Source organism: Marmota monax, unplaced genomic scaffold, assembly GCF_021218885.2.
Source record: "Marmota monax isolate L192 unplaced genomic scaffold, Marmota_monax_Labrador192_F-V1.1 WCK01_AAM20220418_F8-fsc00168, whole genome shotgun sequence".
Classification (NCBI taxonomy): domain Eukaryota; kingdom Metazoa; phylum Chordata; class Mammalia; order Rodentia; family Sciuridae; genus Marmota; species Marmota monax.
The window spans coordinates 2,431,922-2,449,288 of record NW_026692492.1 but is presented as its reverse complement, the minus strand read 5'-3'; the positions used below and the strand labels follow the sequence as shown (position 1 = coordinate 2,449,288).

The window sequence follows — 17,367 nt, the reverse complement described above, 5'->3', positions numbered from 1 at the left end:
CCTTCAGAGGCTAGTGCTTGGTCCAGTTACTCAGCAGATCTGCTGAGAGCCTACTGTGCCACAGCCCCTGAGCCAGGCGTTACACAGGTGATGCAGTAGGCCCCAGCTTGTCCCTAAACAGCACTCACTCGTGCTGATGGGCCCAGGCCTCAAGGGTTCCTAGTTGTTTGGGGTCTTTTGCTAAAGCCATGGAAGCCCCAGCTCTTCTCATTCACCATTGTCCACTCTCCACCCTGGACTCCTCCTCTCAGCTCTCTGCTCAACCTCAGCCCACTGTGGGAGCTCCAGAAGGGGACATGGCCTCATGCCACACCCACTGGCCTCTCCCCTGGTCCAGACAGTCTGCGTCCTCACTCCTCCCTACACACTTGCCAGGGGGCCTGAGCTTCCGGAGCCCTCTTGTCTCTGCTGCTGCCCTGATGACCTGGGCAGACTCCCTCCAGGGCTGACCCTGCTGCTCAGTCTGTGCAGAATGTTTCAGAGCCTCAGGGCTGCGGTAGGACCTCCTTGGAGTGGCCTCCACAGTGCTGCTGCCCAGCGGTCCCTCTGTCCTTCCTCTCTGTTCTATTTCCCTTTCTGCTACTATGGCCTTCATAACCTCATAGCATACATTTGACCTTATTCTATTTTTTTTAAGAGAATTTTTTTTAATATTTATTTTTTAGTTTTATTTTTTCGGTGGACACAACATCTTTGTTTGTATGTGGTGCTGAGGATCGAACCTGGGCCGCACGCATGCCAGATGAGTGCGCTACCCCTTGAGCCACATCCCCAGCCCCTTGACCTTATTCTAAATCAAATGTAAAGAAGAGCTGGGCATGTGGATCAGTGGTTAAGTGCCCATAGGTTCAATACTACATGCCAGAAAATTAAAATTTAAAAAAAATTTAAAAAGAATGGTTCTGATTGTACCTTCAGTATAATTTCTAAGACATCTTTTGTTCTCCCAAGATCATCAAAATTTCCTTTTTTTCATGTTGCCCTGAGAATTTTAGTAATTTCAGTATTTGCATATATGTGTGCTTCATGAGTGTATTGTTTTTTTTTTTTCACTTTTTAAAAGGTGTTCTTTTTGGATATACGTGACATTAGAATACATTTTGAAATATTATACATACATGGAGTATAACTTATTAGGAGCCAGGCTTTTGGTTGTACATGATGTGAAGTTACCCTAGTCTCTAGTCATATATTAACATAGAAATATTTTGTCCCATTCAGTCTACTCCCTTTTCTATGCCCTCTGCCTCCCATCCCATAATTTTCCTTTGTCTAATCCAATGGACTTTTATTTTTTCCTCCCCCCCCCCGTGTGTGTGTTTGCGAGTGTGTGTGTGTGTGTGTGTGTGTGTGTCTGTAACATTTTCTTTATCCATTCGTCTGCTGAAGGTCACAAGAGCTACCATGAATTCAGCTGCTATAAACATTGATTTGACTGAGCTACTGTAGTTTGCTGATTTTAATTCCTTTTAGTTACAAATTGAGGGGTGGAATAATTGGGTTAAATTACGTTTCTCTTCCAAATTTTCGGAGGAATCTTCACACTCTTTTCCAGAGTGGTTGCACCAATCTGAAGTCCCACCAGCAATGTATGAGTGAATCTTTCCCCCATATTCTCACCAATATTTACTCTTACTTATATTTCTGGTATTTTCCCTCCTGACTGGAGTGAGATGGAATGGCAAGGTAGTTTTAATTTGCATATCTCTAATTGTTAGATATGTTGAACTTTTTTTTTCTATATTTCTTGACCATGAATGACTGTGTATTTAATGTGTGACTGGTGCTGGGACTCCAGCTTCATCATTTTGCAGGACAACTTTTGCATTTTATAGAAGCATTTTAGAAAATAATTCTCTTCATTGATGTTTTTAATCCATTTGCTAAAATGAACTGTTCACAATTGTGTGCTTCATTCTATCTTCAAATGTTTTCATTGGTTTATAAGACTCTTTTCTCATGAAAGAGCTTGGTGGCAGACACCTCATACCAAAACCTCATAAATTTTGGAGAGAAATCTGCCCAAATCATTAAAAATTGTTGGCAATTCCATAAAAAGATGCTAAGAACAAAACATAGAGTCTTAAAGACAGCGGGCTGATCCTATGACCTCCTGGGAAAATTGCTGATAGTGTTGTTTGTTTTTCTTCTGGCATCTGAGGTCTAACTTCAGTGGGTATTAGAAGAGTTCAGTCTGCATGTTGTGTCAGTGGTGCCATTACTGATATAATGGGCAAGTGCTGACATTTGCTTTCAAGCAAACTAAGTTCAGAGAGATGCGAAAGTTCTCCAAGGAGATGTGTGTGTGAAAAAACAGTGCACCAATATTCTGATTGCCTCCACCATTTACAGCCTGGAATGTGGTCAGGGCCTGCACTCAGCACCTCTGATTAATTCAGTATCCTTCAGGGCCTTTTCAGGGAAAGCAACTGACAAGAACAGCAGAGATTGTACCTTAGTGCATTCAATCTGCAATTCCAAGATACCTTAAGGTAGAAAGCGTATATAAAATGTAAACCTATTCCTACTGATTCAGTGTCTGGTGAGGGCTGCATTCTTGTTTAACATGGTGCCTTCTTCTGTGTCTTCACTTGGAGGAGGGTGAACAAACTCACTAGGAACCATTTGTCAAAGGTCCTGATTCAATTGAAGAGTCCGTACATTCATGACATGATAGTCACTTTCCACAAGTTTTATCTCTTAAAACCATCAACACAGGTTATGATTATGATACCTGAGTTTTGGAGGAAACAGACATTCCCCCCATAGCACATTCCCATCAATTTTCATATCTGAATTCTGTATTTTACCTCCTACCCCCTTGTACTCTCCTTCCCAGGGCTGCCTTGGTGCACAGACCTCTGCACATTCACAGAGTTCCAGTCCCAGGAGGGCTCTGTGAGAGCTTCAAGGCTATGCTTTTGGACCTAGATGTTTATTCAAGCCAAAGCCAGCATGGTGCAAATATTGCAGAGAAAATGATTGATGGTCCTGAATCAGCAGCAAGAGATAATGGAGTGCATATGTGGTGTGAGCATGTGATAGTAAAGCAAGAGTGACTCCATTTTGTTTCTTAACTCCATTTTGTAAAACACCATGCCAACTGTAAGGGTCATGACAGGGCAAGATGTTCTTTTCCTTTTGCTATAGAAACCTTTCAGAACCGAGAACTTGGGCTGGAGATATGGCTCAAATGGTAACACGCTCACCTGGCATGCAAGGAGCTTTGGGTTCAATCCTCAGCACCACATTAAAATAAAATAAAGATGTTGTGTCCACCAAAAACTAAAAAAGTAAATATTAAATAATTCTCTCTCTCTCTCTCTCTTTAAAACAAAGAACACACAACAACCTAATGGGGCTCTGTTTCTGTAACTGGGTGACTGGACAAATTGTGATTGGCTAAGAATCCTTCCACATGACTGCACTCCTCCACTTCTGTAACCTGGCTTGATTGCATTGGCTAGACCCCCAAAGGTCACTTTTGTGGTTTTCAGGCTTATAAGGAGTGCCATTGCACTTGTTCAGGGCTGATCAGGGGGACAGCTTTACTATCTTGTCAGTATCCACTGGTGTGTTTCAATAAAGGCTTGATTTGATTGTGAGTGGTGTGGAAGTCAGTTTATGAAACCCTGGGATGATGCTTTAACAAGCACAAAAGTTGATAAATCTCTTTATAAAAAGACCCATTTTCACAGGATGCAGTCATACAGGCTTGTAATCTCGAAAGCTCCAGAGGCTGAGATGGGAGTATCACCAGTTCAAAGCCAGCCTCAGCAAGATTGAAGTGCTAAGCTAGTCAGTGAGACCTTGTCTCTAAATAAAACAAAATTGGGCTGGGGATGTGGATCAGTGACTGAGTGCCCCTGAGTTCAATACACAGTAAAAAAAAAAAAAAAGCCACAGATATCAGGAATAGTGTGTCTCCATTTATTAAAGAAAAAAGAAGAAACACTAAACTCCACATTCAGTGAAATAGGAAAGCCAAAGCCATCTTGGGGACATTTGTGGAGATGTAACTTAGATCAATGAGGGACAGACAACTAAGCATGGAATAGAGGAGTATGTGGAGGAGATGGACATCCAGGAGGATGAGAATGATCATGGATAGGTTGTCAATTATTGCGATTAGGAAGATGAGAATAATGCAAACAAAGAGAAAACACTAAATCTGTTTTTTATATTTTTTATTATTTTGTACTGGAGATTGAGCAGGAGTGCACAACAACTGAGGATCATTTCCAGACCATTTAGTTTTTATTTTGACAATGTGTCTCACTAAGTTGCTCAGGACCTCACAAGGTGATAAGGCTGTGTAAGGGTGCAATCCTTCTCCCTCAGCCTCTTGGACCACTGGAAGTATAGGTGAGTGACAGTGTGCCCAACAAGACTAACTCTTAATGATGGAAACAATTCCAACAAGATGAAATCAGTTGACACTGATCATAAGATGCTACAGAGCTTTAATATGGTTTACCATAAAGTGACCCACAAGAAGCAGTATGTTAAGTAATGATTAAGTCAATTTTGAAAATTTCTTTGTGGAATCAGGCTGTGTGTTATCCATTCAATGCATACATCAGAAATGAAGAACCAGTTTTATGCATTTGAGAAAAGGAAATCTCAAGTTCTTCCTTAGAGATTAATATTTTCTAAGATAAATTATGACAAAATTGTTTTGTAAGAAACTTCAAAATGTACAGAACAATAAAATTTTTCTAACATCAGTAGAATAAGAATGTCTTATATCCATAAATAAACTTACAAATTATTATATGCAATTGTTTTCCCAGAACATAGACATAAAAAATTTATGTAAATATATCCAATAAAGGTCCATATTACAAAATTCTTTAAAAATGTTCACAGTGGGATCTATTTCTTCCATATTTATTCATTAAGATTTATTACCAAAATTTCACTTTTATTATTCACTGTAAGGAAATATGGTTTTTCCTTCTCAAGTGGTGCTTTCTCAGCCCTTCCAGGTGCAGCACATCTTAAGTCAGGAAACATTTTTTTGTTGTTGTTCTAAAATTTATACTGAATTTTTACTGCCAAGACCTCACATATTTAGTCAGGAAATTCATACTCTGGCTTTTCACTGTTCACCTCCATCTAGTCTCCTTTTGGTCTTCATCCAATCTCCAGAGTGTTGTAGAATGTCGTTCCCATATCTGATATTTATCCCCATGTTCACTTCAGATTCCCAGCTGCGCCCAAGCTCTTCACAAACAGCATTTGTGTTATGTCTCTGTGCTTCTGTGATGCTTATGCACCAAAACCACAGATTTATGGGCCCTTCAAAATCATGTGACAGAAAACCTTTCATTTGCCTAAGTGGAAGAAGGAACTGTCATCCTGACAATATTCAGATCAGAGGAGTATAGGGGATTTTGTTCTTCATGAAGTGGATCACTGGACAATTTTGAGAGGTACTCCCCAAGTTTCTGTGATTTTTTGGCTTATGTATTATGTTAGAGCTGAAGTTTAACGGACTTGAGTAAAGCTCACATAATGAAACCTAAAGATGCAAACAATTAATCTTGTGTGCACATGCATACACAAACACACACTCACACTCACACACAAACACACACACAAACGATACTCACTACCACCCAGCCACAAACAAGTGTATTTGCTAGGTTGGAAGTGACTGAAAGAATGGTCACTTTACAGGAAATTTCACAACTTTGGGGAAGACTCAGCTGTCATTAAATCAAAACACCATGTCTGTTTAATTTTTCCCTTTATTTTATTTATTCATATTTATATGCGGCTGAGGATTGCACACAGGGTCTCACACATGCTAGGTGAATGCTCTTCTGCTGAGCCACAATCCCAGCCCCATGTCTTTTCAATTTTAAGAGATAAAGAGAAAAGGCTGTTGGAAAATTAATTACAATGATTGGCAAAAATATGAAATACAATTTTATAGGTCAAACTGGATAAATCTAACAAAAGGAAGATGAGCCAGAAGCAACAGCATGAGATAATTGACATGGGGCTGAGGCTGGGGCTCAGGGGTAGAGCACTCGCCTAGCACGTGTGAGGCCCTGGGTTTGATCCTCAGCACCACATAAAAACAAATAAATAAAAGAAAACAGAAAAGAGAGACATAATAAAAGAGAACTAATGGATGCTTACAGACATTCATAGAAATATGTATAGAAATAATAATGCAATGTTTATATATATATATGTATGTGTGCATATATATATATATATATATATACACATACATATACATAATCTTTACCTAATATAAAAGAAAAAACTTTTAAATGAACTTCAGTTATTTTAAACTTGGATGGACAAATGTATTTTTTTGTTTAATTAGGTAGAATCCTGAGTATTTATTGAGCAATAGATATTTAATTATGGTATGAACTTTAAAAATTGGTAAAAAAAATTGAGAACAGTAAATTATTGTTTAAATATCATTTCAAACCAACATGAAAAGAACAGATTAGATTGATAACCTCATGTATCTAACTAAGTTATTAGGAAGTAAAAACATTCTATGTAAAATCACATGATACTACAATAATTTGTCATTAATTCACATTAATTACTGAGAGTTCCCAGAGAAGGAACTGTCCCTCATGGCCTTTGCAATATTATTATTTTTTAAATCTAATACATGCTTTTGACTGAACTTGATCATTTCACAGCATTCTTGAACTGCTAAACCATGCCTGAGAATCCGAAGAAGAAAATGGTATAATGGACAGTTCCAACCACCCATCGAAACAGTTTATTAAAACCTGATCCATATTCAACTCATTGAGTTGCTTAGAAACTCTATTTGTGAAAGCTGGCTTTGAAATCACAATCCTCCTGTCTCAGCATGCTGACAAAATAAGATTTCAGCTGTGTACCACTACACCTGGTGATTGAAAAGCATTTTGAGAATTTTACACTTTTTCATAAAATTATAACAAGTGTTTAAATTTAAGTCTGCTGCAGGTCTTCCAAATGTCAAGGACACTATGTCATTAAATAAATCTCTTTATATTCATCCCAGTTCATTCCACAAAAGCATCTCACTATGAAATTTTGTGGGAAAATTCATGTGTGAAATAAAATGTGTCTCAAGGCCCAAGAGGTTACTTGTAATGGGGTTTGGCATCCATATCATGTCATCAGTATAGCAAAGGATCTTTTAATTCTCTTCCTACTGGCTCAGATACTCACCTAAACACATCAGAAGGTGGCCATCCACCTGCCAGCTATATGCCTACACTATTGACCAGAAGTGGTAGGCACATCCTCACAGAAGATACTATGGCCCTAACAGAAGTCTGATTTCTGCACTGATGTACTCACCAGGACGAAACTCTACAGAGAATGTTCCCACCCCAGAAAATTTCCATTCACTCATATGCTTCACACTGGGCAGTAGCAAGCATGCAACCCTTGCCTTCCGAAAAAGGATTTATCACATAAAAATTCTGACTGCAACAAGTGATTACATACCACTACGCAATATTTTTATTTAATCAGAAATATCAAATTAGGCAATTGCCAAAACGTCTTATTAGGTGGAATGAAAGTTTTCAGTACTCCTGGGGAGCTTTCAAAACTATCTTTTAAAGACTTAAGTGCATATTTGGTAGCTTAAGCTGCATTTATTGAAAACAGAAGTGCCACAGCACTGTCTTTTGACCATTTGTTTCTAAATGAACAGTATGAGATGCACCCCTAAAGGCTGGTAACAGAGATAGCAGTGACAATCACCCCATCTTTAGTATGTTTGATACATTTAATACTTGGACACAAGTATGTAAGAAACACTTATCAATGACCACACAAGATCCATGACACTAGAATACTAGAGTGTGGGTGAGGTTTAACCCAGGACAATCCAGTGAAAACCTTACCCTGAGCAGAAATCGCTTTCTCCACAGCATGGACTGTATAATGTAGATCTGCTTGAAGGCTTTAGGTAGCACCTGAAGTAGAGCCACAGGCATCCTCTGACACTTGTCAAAGGCCATTTGGTTCGACTCTAGAGATTGGTGAATTCAGGAGCCATTTTTTAAAATTCTCATGCATGTTCCAGCAATATACTATAAAATCGTTCCAAGTCAAAGCAAAAATGGCCTTAATGTGGACCACCAAAAAAGCACTATCCAAGTAAAACATTACTAAGAGATAAAAAATCATTCCATCCTCAACCCCTTTTCCCACTTTACTCATTTTTGGTTAAATATAATTTGTGGTAACCTCAGACTAAACTGAAACCTTAAATTATAAACCACAGCCATTTATAGATGACATGAATACAGTTCATATCATGGTGGCATGTTTCAGGAAGCATAATACAACCAGGGAAACCTGCAGAGTCTTCCCTGAGGTGGAGCACATGGCAGGTCAATGTGGATCACTTAAATCTCACTCTTACAGCAGATGAGAAGCCAGGTTCTCTGCTGGAAGCCACGCTCTTTTTACTTTGCAGGGTACCTGGGATAGGGGAAGAGTGTGTAAGGGCTCCACACGTCAGGCAGAGTTGCCCACCCTGTGGCACACACCTGGGAAACCTCAGGGCAGTGTACCATGGTTCCACAGTAAGGGAAGATGCCCTCACCATGGCATAGACCTGGGATCAGGTTTTCAGAAAACATACAGGACCTGGGCATGCTAGCATGTGTCTGTAATCTCAATGCCGATAGCATAAGAATTGAAATTTTACACTCAGCCTCAGAAACACAGTGCGGCCCTCTATCAAAATAAAAAATAAAAAGGGCTAGGGATTGGTTTCAGAGCTTAAGCACTTCAGACTTGATGATGTTGATGATGTAATTTTTATTACCCTCGTCATTCTCTGAACCTAAGAATTATATCCAAAACCTCTCACAATGTTTCTTTGTCACAACATATATGAAAGTTATAAAATATTTGAGGAGAAAATATCTGAACTAAACATGGGCCTGGAAAAAGGTTTTTTGATTATGAGACCAGAGTTTTAAATATATTTTCTTGGCTGACTCCTTTATTGGAAAAGGTGGACTACATGAGAGAACACATACTTACAGAAAATAGAAAAATGAAAACTCTAAATTTTTCCCATATATTTCTATGTATAAAATTATAATGCATACAAGATTTTACACACAAGTGTATGCACAGTATATATAAGATTATGTCATAATGTTTGAGAGTTGACTACAGATGCAAAAAAAACCCCATAAAAACAGGAAAATTGAATCTAATAATAAGAGAGATTTAACCCAGAAAGGATGAGGCTTTCTTGTCTTCATGCTGATGCCATCCTTTGGCCACTCCAGGGTGCATTTCATTACCTATTAATAGACAGAGGAGAAATGAAGGAACACACACTTTTCCACACCTATAATCATTTTCTCAAAAAAAGAAAAAACAGTTGATTGCTGAAGGCATTGCATGACTATATCAGGGGGAGGCAGGAGGATCACAAGTTCAAATCCAGCCTCAGCAACTTAGGAACTAAGCAATCCAATTAGAACAGTTCTCAAAATTGGAAAAAAAAAAATATATATATATATATATATATACATACACACACATACATACATACATATATCTGTGATTTGGCTCAGTGGTTAAGTATCTCTGGGTTGAATCTCTCATAACAAAACAAATAAATAAATAAAAGAAAAATTTCTTCAAGTCTGAAAAAGTCCAACTAAATCTGAATCAACTGAAGGTCCCACTACATTTCTACATACAAGGCTTTTCTACACTGAGTTTTTCCATGATGCTCAAAGGGACATGAAAAGTTGAAAGTGTTACAACCTGTTTTAAAGAGCAGAACTTTTGTCCCTGATATGAATCATTTTGTATTACAGAAACTGGGAAAGTTGAATACAGCCCCACATTGCTTATCCACAGGATTGTTTACAGTACGAATGCATTCATAAAACTAAACAAATTAGAACCCTTGAGCCCTTTTTATTCCTTACATGCATAGAATGTATTCATTTTGGCCTGAGTCTTTCCAAAAGAATCTTCCCAGTCCATAGAGGAAACTGAAAAGATAAGAACACTTCCCACATTTCTTATATTCACAGAGCTTCTCTACATGAGTAGTTTCATATGTGAGAAGAAAAATTAGTCAGAAATATATTTTGATGGGTTGTAGCAAATCTCCCAAATTCAGAGGGCTTGTTTTCCAGTGTGAGGGAAATGGCTTTGAAGGCAACAGAGAAAATGGACTGATTTGTCATATATTTTTTATAGTTAAAGGGTTATTCAGTCAGATGTGGTGATATCTGCCTTTAATCTCTGAGATTCGGGAGGCTAAGGCTGAAGGATCACAAGTTTGAGGCCACTTTCAGCACCTTCACAAGACTCTAAGGAACACAGCAAATAACTATCTCAAAATTTAAAAAAAAGAAATACAAATGTTGCTCAGTGTTAGAGTTCCACCAGGCTAACGCTCCATTACTATATATATATATCTATATCTATCTATCTATCTATATATATATATGCACACACATATACTTGGCAGTGGGAGCCTTTTCTTGTCTTTGAAGGTGGCAAGAAATACTGATTTATCCACATTTCACATTCAAAGGATTTTTCTCCAGTAAATTTACTACATATTTATGAGGGAAACAGTAGTAACAGTAGACTTTGCCAATTGTTTTCATGAGCAAACCTCTCTACAGTATGTGTTCTTCAATGTGTGTAAAGATGAGGTGATGTAGCAAAGGCCTTTTCACATTTTTGATATTCATAGGGCTTCTCTACAGTATGCAATTTTTCATGTTGGTGAAGGTTAGAGGATGTAGCAAAGGCTTTCCCACATTGTTGACATTCATAGGGCTTCTCTCCACTATGTGTTCTTAAATGATTTTGAAGGTAAGAGGACCGAGTGAAGGCTTTGCCACATTGTTTACATTCATATGGCCTCTCTCCAGTATGAGTTCTTTTATGTGTTTGAAGGTGAGAGGACTGAGTGAAGGCTTTCCCACACTGCTCACATTCATAGGGCCTCTCTCCAGTATGTGTTCTTAAATGATTTTGAAGGTAAGAGGACCGAGTGAAGGCTTTGCCACACTGCTTACATTCATGGAGCTTCTCTCTTGTATGAATTTTTACATGTACGTGAAATTTACAGGATCTAGCAAAGGCTTTTCCACATTGTTTGCATTCATAGGTCTTCTCTCCAGTATGTGTTCTTTTATGGTTTAGAAGACTAGAGGACTTAGTGTAGGCTTTGCCACACTGATTACATGCATAGGGCTTCTCTTCAGTGTGAGTTTTTCCGTGTCTGTAAAGATCACTGGATGTAGCAAAGGCTTTGCCACACTGCTTACATTCAAAAGGCTTCTCTCCAGTATGCGTTCTCCTATGTTTCTGAAGGTCAGAGAACTGAGTGAAGGCTTTGCCACACTGCTTACATTCATGGAGATTCTCTCTTGTATGAGTTCTTACATGTACTTGAAATTGACAGGATCTAGCAAAGGCTTTTCCACATTGTTTGCATTCATAGGGCTTCTCTCCAGTATGCGTTCTTTTATGGTTTAGAAGATGAGAGGACTGAGTGAAGGCTTTGCCACACTGATTACATTCAAAGGGCTTCTCTCCAGTGTGAATTCTTCCGTGTCTGTAAAGATCCCCGGATCTACCAAAGGCTTTTCCACACTGCTTACATTCATACGGGTTATCTCCATTATGTGTTCTTTCATGGTTTAGAAGATAAGAGGACTGAGTGAAGGACTTGCCACACTGCTTACATGCATAGGGCCTCTTTCCAGTGTGAGTTTTTCCATGTTTATGAAGCTGATGGGATCTAGCAAAGGCTTTTCCACATCGTTTACCTTCATAGGGTTTCTCTCCAGTATGTGTTCTCTGGTGTATTCTGAATAAACAGGGATGAGCAAATTGTTTCCCACATAGCTTGCATTTAAAACGTGTATTCCCACGGTGCCTTATCGTGTGAGTTGGAAGACTTGTGAGTGTAATGAAGCTTTGATCACCTTGTTTATATTCATAGAATTTCTTTCTAGAATGAGTCTCTTCATGTCTCCTCAAAAAAGATAGGAAAGGAAAGGCTTTCCCACATACCTCACATTGAAAAGATTTGCCTCCACTGTGTGTTCTCATGTGTCTTGGAACACCCGGGAGAGAAGAAAAGGCTTCACAACATTTTTGACCTTCATGGGGTTGCCATCCATGAGTTTTTTCATGTCTTTGAATGTCACTGGGACAACTGATGACTTTCTCACATAGTGTACTTTCATGAGGTTCATCTGCAGATTGTATTAACATTTGTCTCTGAACACTTTCAAGAGAAACCAGAGATTGCCTGTACTGTTTAAATTCACATGGCTTCTCTTCACAGTCCTCATGCTTGTAGAATTTGATTCCAGAGTGAGAACTGGTCTGCCTATAAAGGAAGGAAGGGCATATGAAGTCTTTTGCACACATGATGCAGTCATTTGGACTTACTCTATTACACTATTTCTATGTCCAGTTAAAAATTGGCATCTCATTGAAAGTTTCCCCAAACTAGCTTCTTTGCCTTTGAATTTCAAGATATAACTTCTTTGAAGAACAATACTCACATTATCAGTGCTTAACTCATGCATGATTTTCTATTTATTTACAGGTTTTAGGCCGACATTACTACTAACATCAGGTAAAGGCTAGAATAAGCTATCATTACTACTAACATCAGGGAAAGGCTAGGTTTTCTGACTTGTACAAAGTGCCTAAATCTAAAGAAATTGAAAGAAAGGAATCTTTCTCAACATAGCTTCCTTATGGCTAACATCCAAATAGTGTTATTCACATACACAATTTCATACCACTTTTTGCATGTCAGCAACTTTGAAAAGACTGAATATCTTTTACAGTTATGTAAATATTTTTGGTAAAAAATGCAAGAAAATAAGTACATTTCAACTTGTGCATATTTCTTTGGTTGGTTTGTTTTAAAATTTATATGATATTCTCAGATTCCCTCCAGGATTTCTCTTGTGACTATAATTACCTTAGACTGTTTCCAGGATTTTCGACCTGATCTTCAATGTTCTTGTCATTCCATTTGTTTCCTAAAATGACAAACCAGAAAAATCTTTTATAAATTTTGAGGAGCTAGTAATGCCTTTACCTGCTCCTTATGCTAAATAATTCACCAACTGATTGCCTTTTCAAATTCTACATAAATGACCAAAATCTTCATGAGTTCTCTAGTTGATTAATTAAATAATCATCAATATTACCTATAAATGCCAGGTTTCTGAAGACTTCCAGCATCACGTCTACGTAAAGGTTCTTCTGAGATAGATCCAGCCAATCCCACTCTTCCAGGGTGAAGTTCACAGCCACATCCTCAAAGGTCACTGAGATCTTAAAAATGCCACAAACGTATAGTGTAGTCCAGGATAGACTGACAACTTGATAAATCTATACTTAACATGCATGCTATTCAGATGATTCTCTGACCTTCTGATTAATTCTACAACTTGGTTCATCAAATCTTTGTGGCACTCAATTCTTCTCAGACATTCCAACACTTGAACTGGGCCGCTTCGAAGGCAAAAAGCAAAGTGTTTTATACCCTTCCTTTGGTAAGTTCACAGTAAGTAAGGTGGGCTCCTGAGTCACTCCTCACTTCTGGGTTGGTTGCACCTCTATTACACATCCTAAAAATGTTCTGTGCAGTACAGAACTCATATTAGCACTAATAATAGTACTTACTCTTAGAAAAGAAAGGCAACTTACTAGGAAATTGCTACAATCATGGATAACAGCATTTGAGAGCAAATTTTCCAACCACAGTGTTTCACTGTGCCTACACAGTTAACATAGACAACATGGTATTTACTCATCTCTTGAAACTTTCTGGAAGTCCATTGTTCTATCTAGAAAGAAATTCCTAGAAGCAGCCCTTTTTTGACTCACAACTTCTAGGCATGGGTCACAAAGAAACTTCTCTCATAGACAATATAAAGACAAACTTTCAAACAGGTTGTCAGAATTTGTGAACTGGGGATTGAGCTCATCTATGTGGTTACAGCAAGAGAGCAACAAGAAGTTTGAAGATGCTTTACTCCAGATGAAGACTTTAGTCAACTAGTAAACAAGTACAATAATTAATGAACACAGAAATTTGATAATTTCTTGTGGTCACTTTCAAAGCAGAATGGTGTCATGGAAAGATCACAGGTGTCTTATAAATACCTCAATGGAACAAAGATGTCACCTTGTCCGAACAACAACCTTACAAAGTTTTATGAGACTCAAAACGGTCTTCTTAATAAACAACAGGAACTACGATTCTAAATCTCATAGCAACAATGAATGTACAACACTTGAAAAACTCTTATGAACAGAAGTCAGTTCACTACCATGGGAACTTTCATGTACCTCATGGCCACGTTCTGAACAAAACTCTTTGAGCAAGGAGGGACCACATGTACAATGGATGTCTGTTGTGAAAGAGTTTTCTCGTGCCTGTAATGATGCTGGTGCAAACAAACCTAAGGTAAAAGCATTTCCAGATTGTGCTAAAACAGCAGGGTTGCAACCCAGAATCATCACCTATCTAACACAGTTTGGGTGTGAAACAGGTCACTCCATGTACACCTCTGAGAATGCTGTGAATTCTGTCTGCACAATGACAGAAAAGCCAAAAAGATTATCTACCAGAATGTGCCCCTGCCACTGATACACAACCGTACTCAAGGACTTAAAACAGGTGACCTCCTGAGCAGCATAGTATCAGCAGAGGTGAGGAAGAGACCCAGAGGAAGCTTTCAATGTGCTGGCCTTCTCACCATGAAAAGATCACAGACACCAGATGTTTGGATACAGATCACAATGATGGTCCAGGAAAACTGGAATCTAGTTGCAAAGGGCATGACATACCACTATTCTGTAGAAAAAAAAGCCCATTTATTATACATTCAAATGTGAAAGAGTAAAACACTTTTCAGATGCTTACAAAAGGTTTAAACTATTTATTTATTTATTTAGGTGGGGGCAAATTAAAAGAAAAAAAAATAAGCAGAGATTGAACCCATGGCACTTAACCACTGAGATACATGCTCAGCACACTTTTCATTTTAAGACAGTACTCACTAACTTGTTCAGGGCCTAGTAGGTGGCTGAGGTTAGCATCTAAATTAATGATTCTCCTCCTTGAGCCTCCCCAGCTGCTGGGATTACAGGCAGGCACCCTGCACCAGTGAAAAGTTAGTTTTTTAAAAAAACAATAAGATAAACAATTGTATAAAAATGATAGGCAGTAAATACAAAGATCAGCATGCATACCAAAAGGATACAACAGGGGGCTGGAACTATCACAGTACTGCAATGAAACAGAACAGAACAGAAAGCCTGGAAACATTTTGATTCTGTCATCAGCTAGAAGGTAATAGAACCCCAAAATTACCTAACACAAATATAGCCAATTGATCTTCAAAGAAAGAAAGTCATTTACACCCAAGATTGAAGTTATTCCAGGGAGAGAGAGCTGCTACACACATACCTCCAGAGAAAAGTGGAAACACAAGCAGAACCATCAGAACAAGACATCACCATGGCCAAAACCCTGAAAGGATCCCAACAGCTCCATGAAGCAGTCACAAGGAAGAATGGAGAGCGGCAAGCAAAGTGTGACCTTCTCTAGCCCTTCAGACTGACCCTCTCTGGTACAGGACAGAGGCCTGACATCCCAATGTGAGAGCATGGTCACTGTCTCCAGAGTGCACACAGCAGATCTGATGTAAGTTTGGCCAATCGATACTAAAATCATTATGGAACTATATTAATGTCGAAAACAAACTCTCCCTCTTCTATTTCAGAAGTGATCATTTTGAAAAATAAGCAGAAATTCCTTAAAAGAAATTAAGTAAACAAACAGCCTGCATTAGAAAAGTAGAGCAAATCATTGTTTACTCTCTCAACCATCAACTAAAATCTGATTAAAAAGAAGCTTCAGAAGAGACCAGACTCCAGAATTCCGGGGTTAAATTTTGTATTTATGTATTTGTTTGTTTATATTTTATACCAATGATTGAAACCAGGGGTACTTAACAAATGAGCAATTTTAAAATATTATTTCTAATTTGAGAAGAAAAATTCTAAGTAGCTCAGCACCTAAGATGTTGAGGATGGCTTTGAACTTGGGATCCTCTTTTCTAACACTCCTCAGTTGCTGGGATTCCATATATGTATCACTGTGTCAGCCATAGGCTAAACTTTGCAAATAACTGTCTGGAATTTTTAATGTGCATGGACCTGAAACAAAGCAGAAATATACAAAACTGTCCAGAACGAGGAAGACTCTGCGGTTACACTTTGAGACAACACCACGAGTCTGTAGAGTCTGACACCACACAGCAAAGAAGCAGACAGGAGGGCTTCACTGGCCATTCACCAACAGCAAAACACACAGCCTTCTCAGGATCACAGCAACACTCCCCAGAATAGGCCACATTCTGAGCCATAAGCCTCACTTCAACAAGTGCGCAACACCAGTGAAATCCTAAGTAGGCTCAAAGAACATGGGAGCTAAGCAGAAATGAGATCAGAAGCAGCTGGAAAGCCTCCAGGAAACGGGAGATGCAACACAGGACTCTAAACAGACTCAGGGGAAAGAGGTGATGCAAGGGAAAACTGGACCTTGTTTAGAAAAACATGAAATGTAAAAGTCCAACATGGGAAACAGCACAGATGTTGTCTCAGTGGTATCTACAGCATCCAAAACATTATCTAAGGGATCCAAAACACATTTCAGAATAAAAGAGAAAAAAAGCAATCATCAAACCTTCCACTTCAGAAAACCAGAGAATGAAAAGCAAGGTAAGTGTAAATTAACACAGACAAATAACATAAAAGGTACTGACGAAACCACAATCAGGAAGTCAGCAGTCTGCAAAACCAAGTTCTTCATGAAGATCAGCATCACTGATAAACTGATAGGAGGATAAGGAAACAGAGCACAGGGGTGAGGCTATGGCTCATAAAACAGCTTGCCTAGCACCAGTGAAGCACTGGGTTCAAACCTTACCACCACATCAAAGGAAGTAAATAAAACTAAGGCATAAGAAATACTATGACATTAAAGTAAGAAGACAACAGAGGACAGAGAAACTACACATTAGCATTAAAAGAGCCATTGTTAGCTTTCATGGGCACTGCAAACATATCATGAACATGTGCTCCATAAAAATTAGATAACTTAGAGGAACTGGCCCAGTACTTTGAGAGAAACAATCTCTTATAACTTACACAGAAGTACAGATACACAATACAGATGAGCCCATGCCTACTGAAGAAACTGACTCAATAACTGATGACTATCCAAAAGAAAACATAGGGACTCTCAGCGTCACCAGTTGCTGTGTGCGCATGGAGGACTGA

At 38.6% G+C, this 17,367-nt stretch overlaps 1 protein-coding gene across 1 annotated transcript; it reads right to left on the bottom strand.

Moving 5' to 3' along the window:
- Nucleotides 1-10,505: 10,505 nt before the first annotated feature.
- Nucleotides 10,506-12,370, bottom strand: LOC124092045 (zinc finger protein OZF-like). Its single transcript, XM_058579041.1, has one exon. It carries the CDS (start codon nucleotides 12,262-12,264, stop codon nucleotides 10,669-10,671), a length of 1,596 nt encoding a protein of 531 aa, XP_058435024.1. The 5' UTR covers nucleotides 12,265-12,370; the 3' UTR covers nucleotides 10,506-10,668.
- Between the last annotated feature and the right edge of the window lie 4,997 nt (nucleotides 12,371-17,367).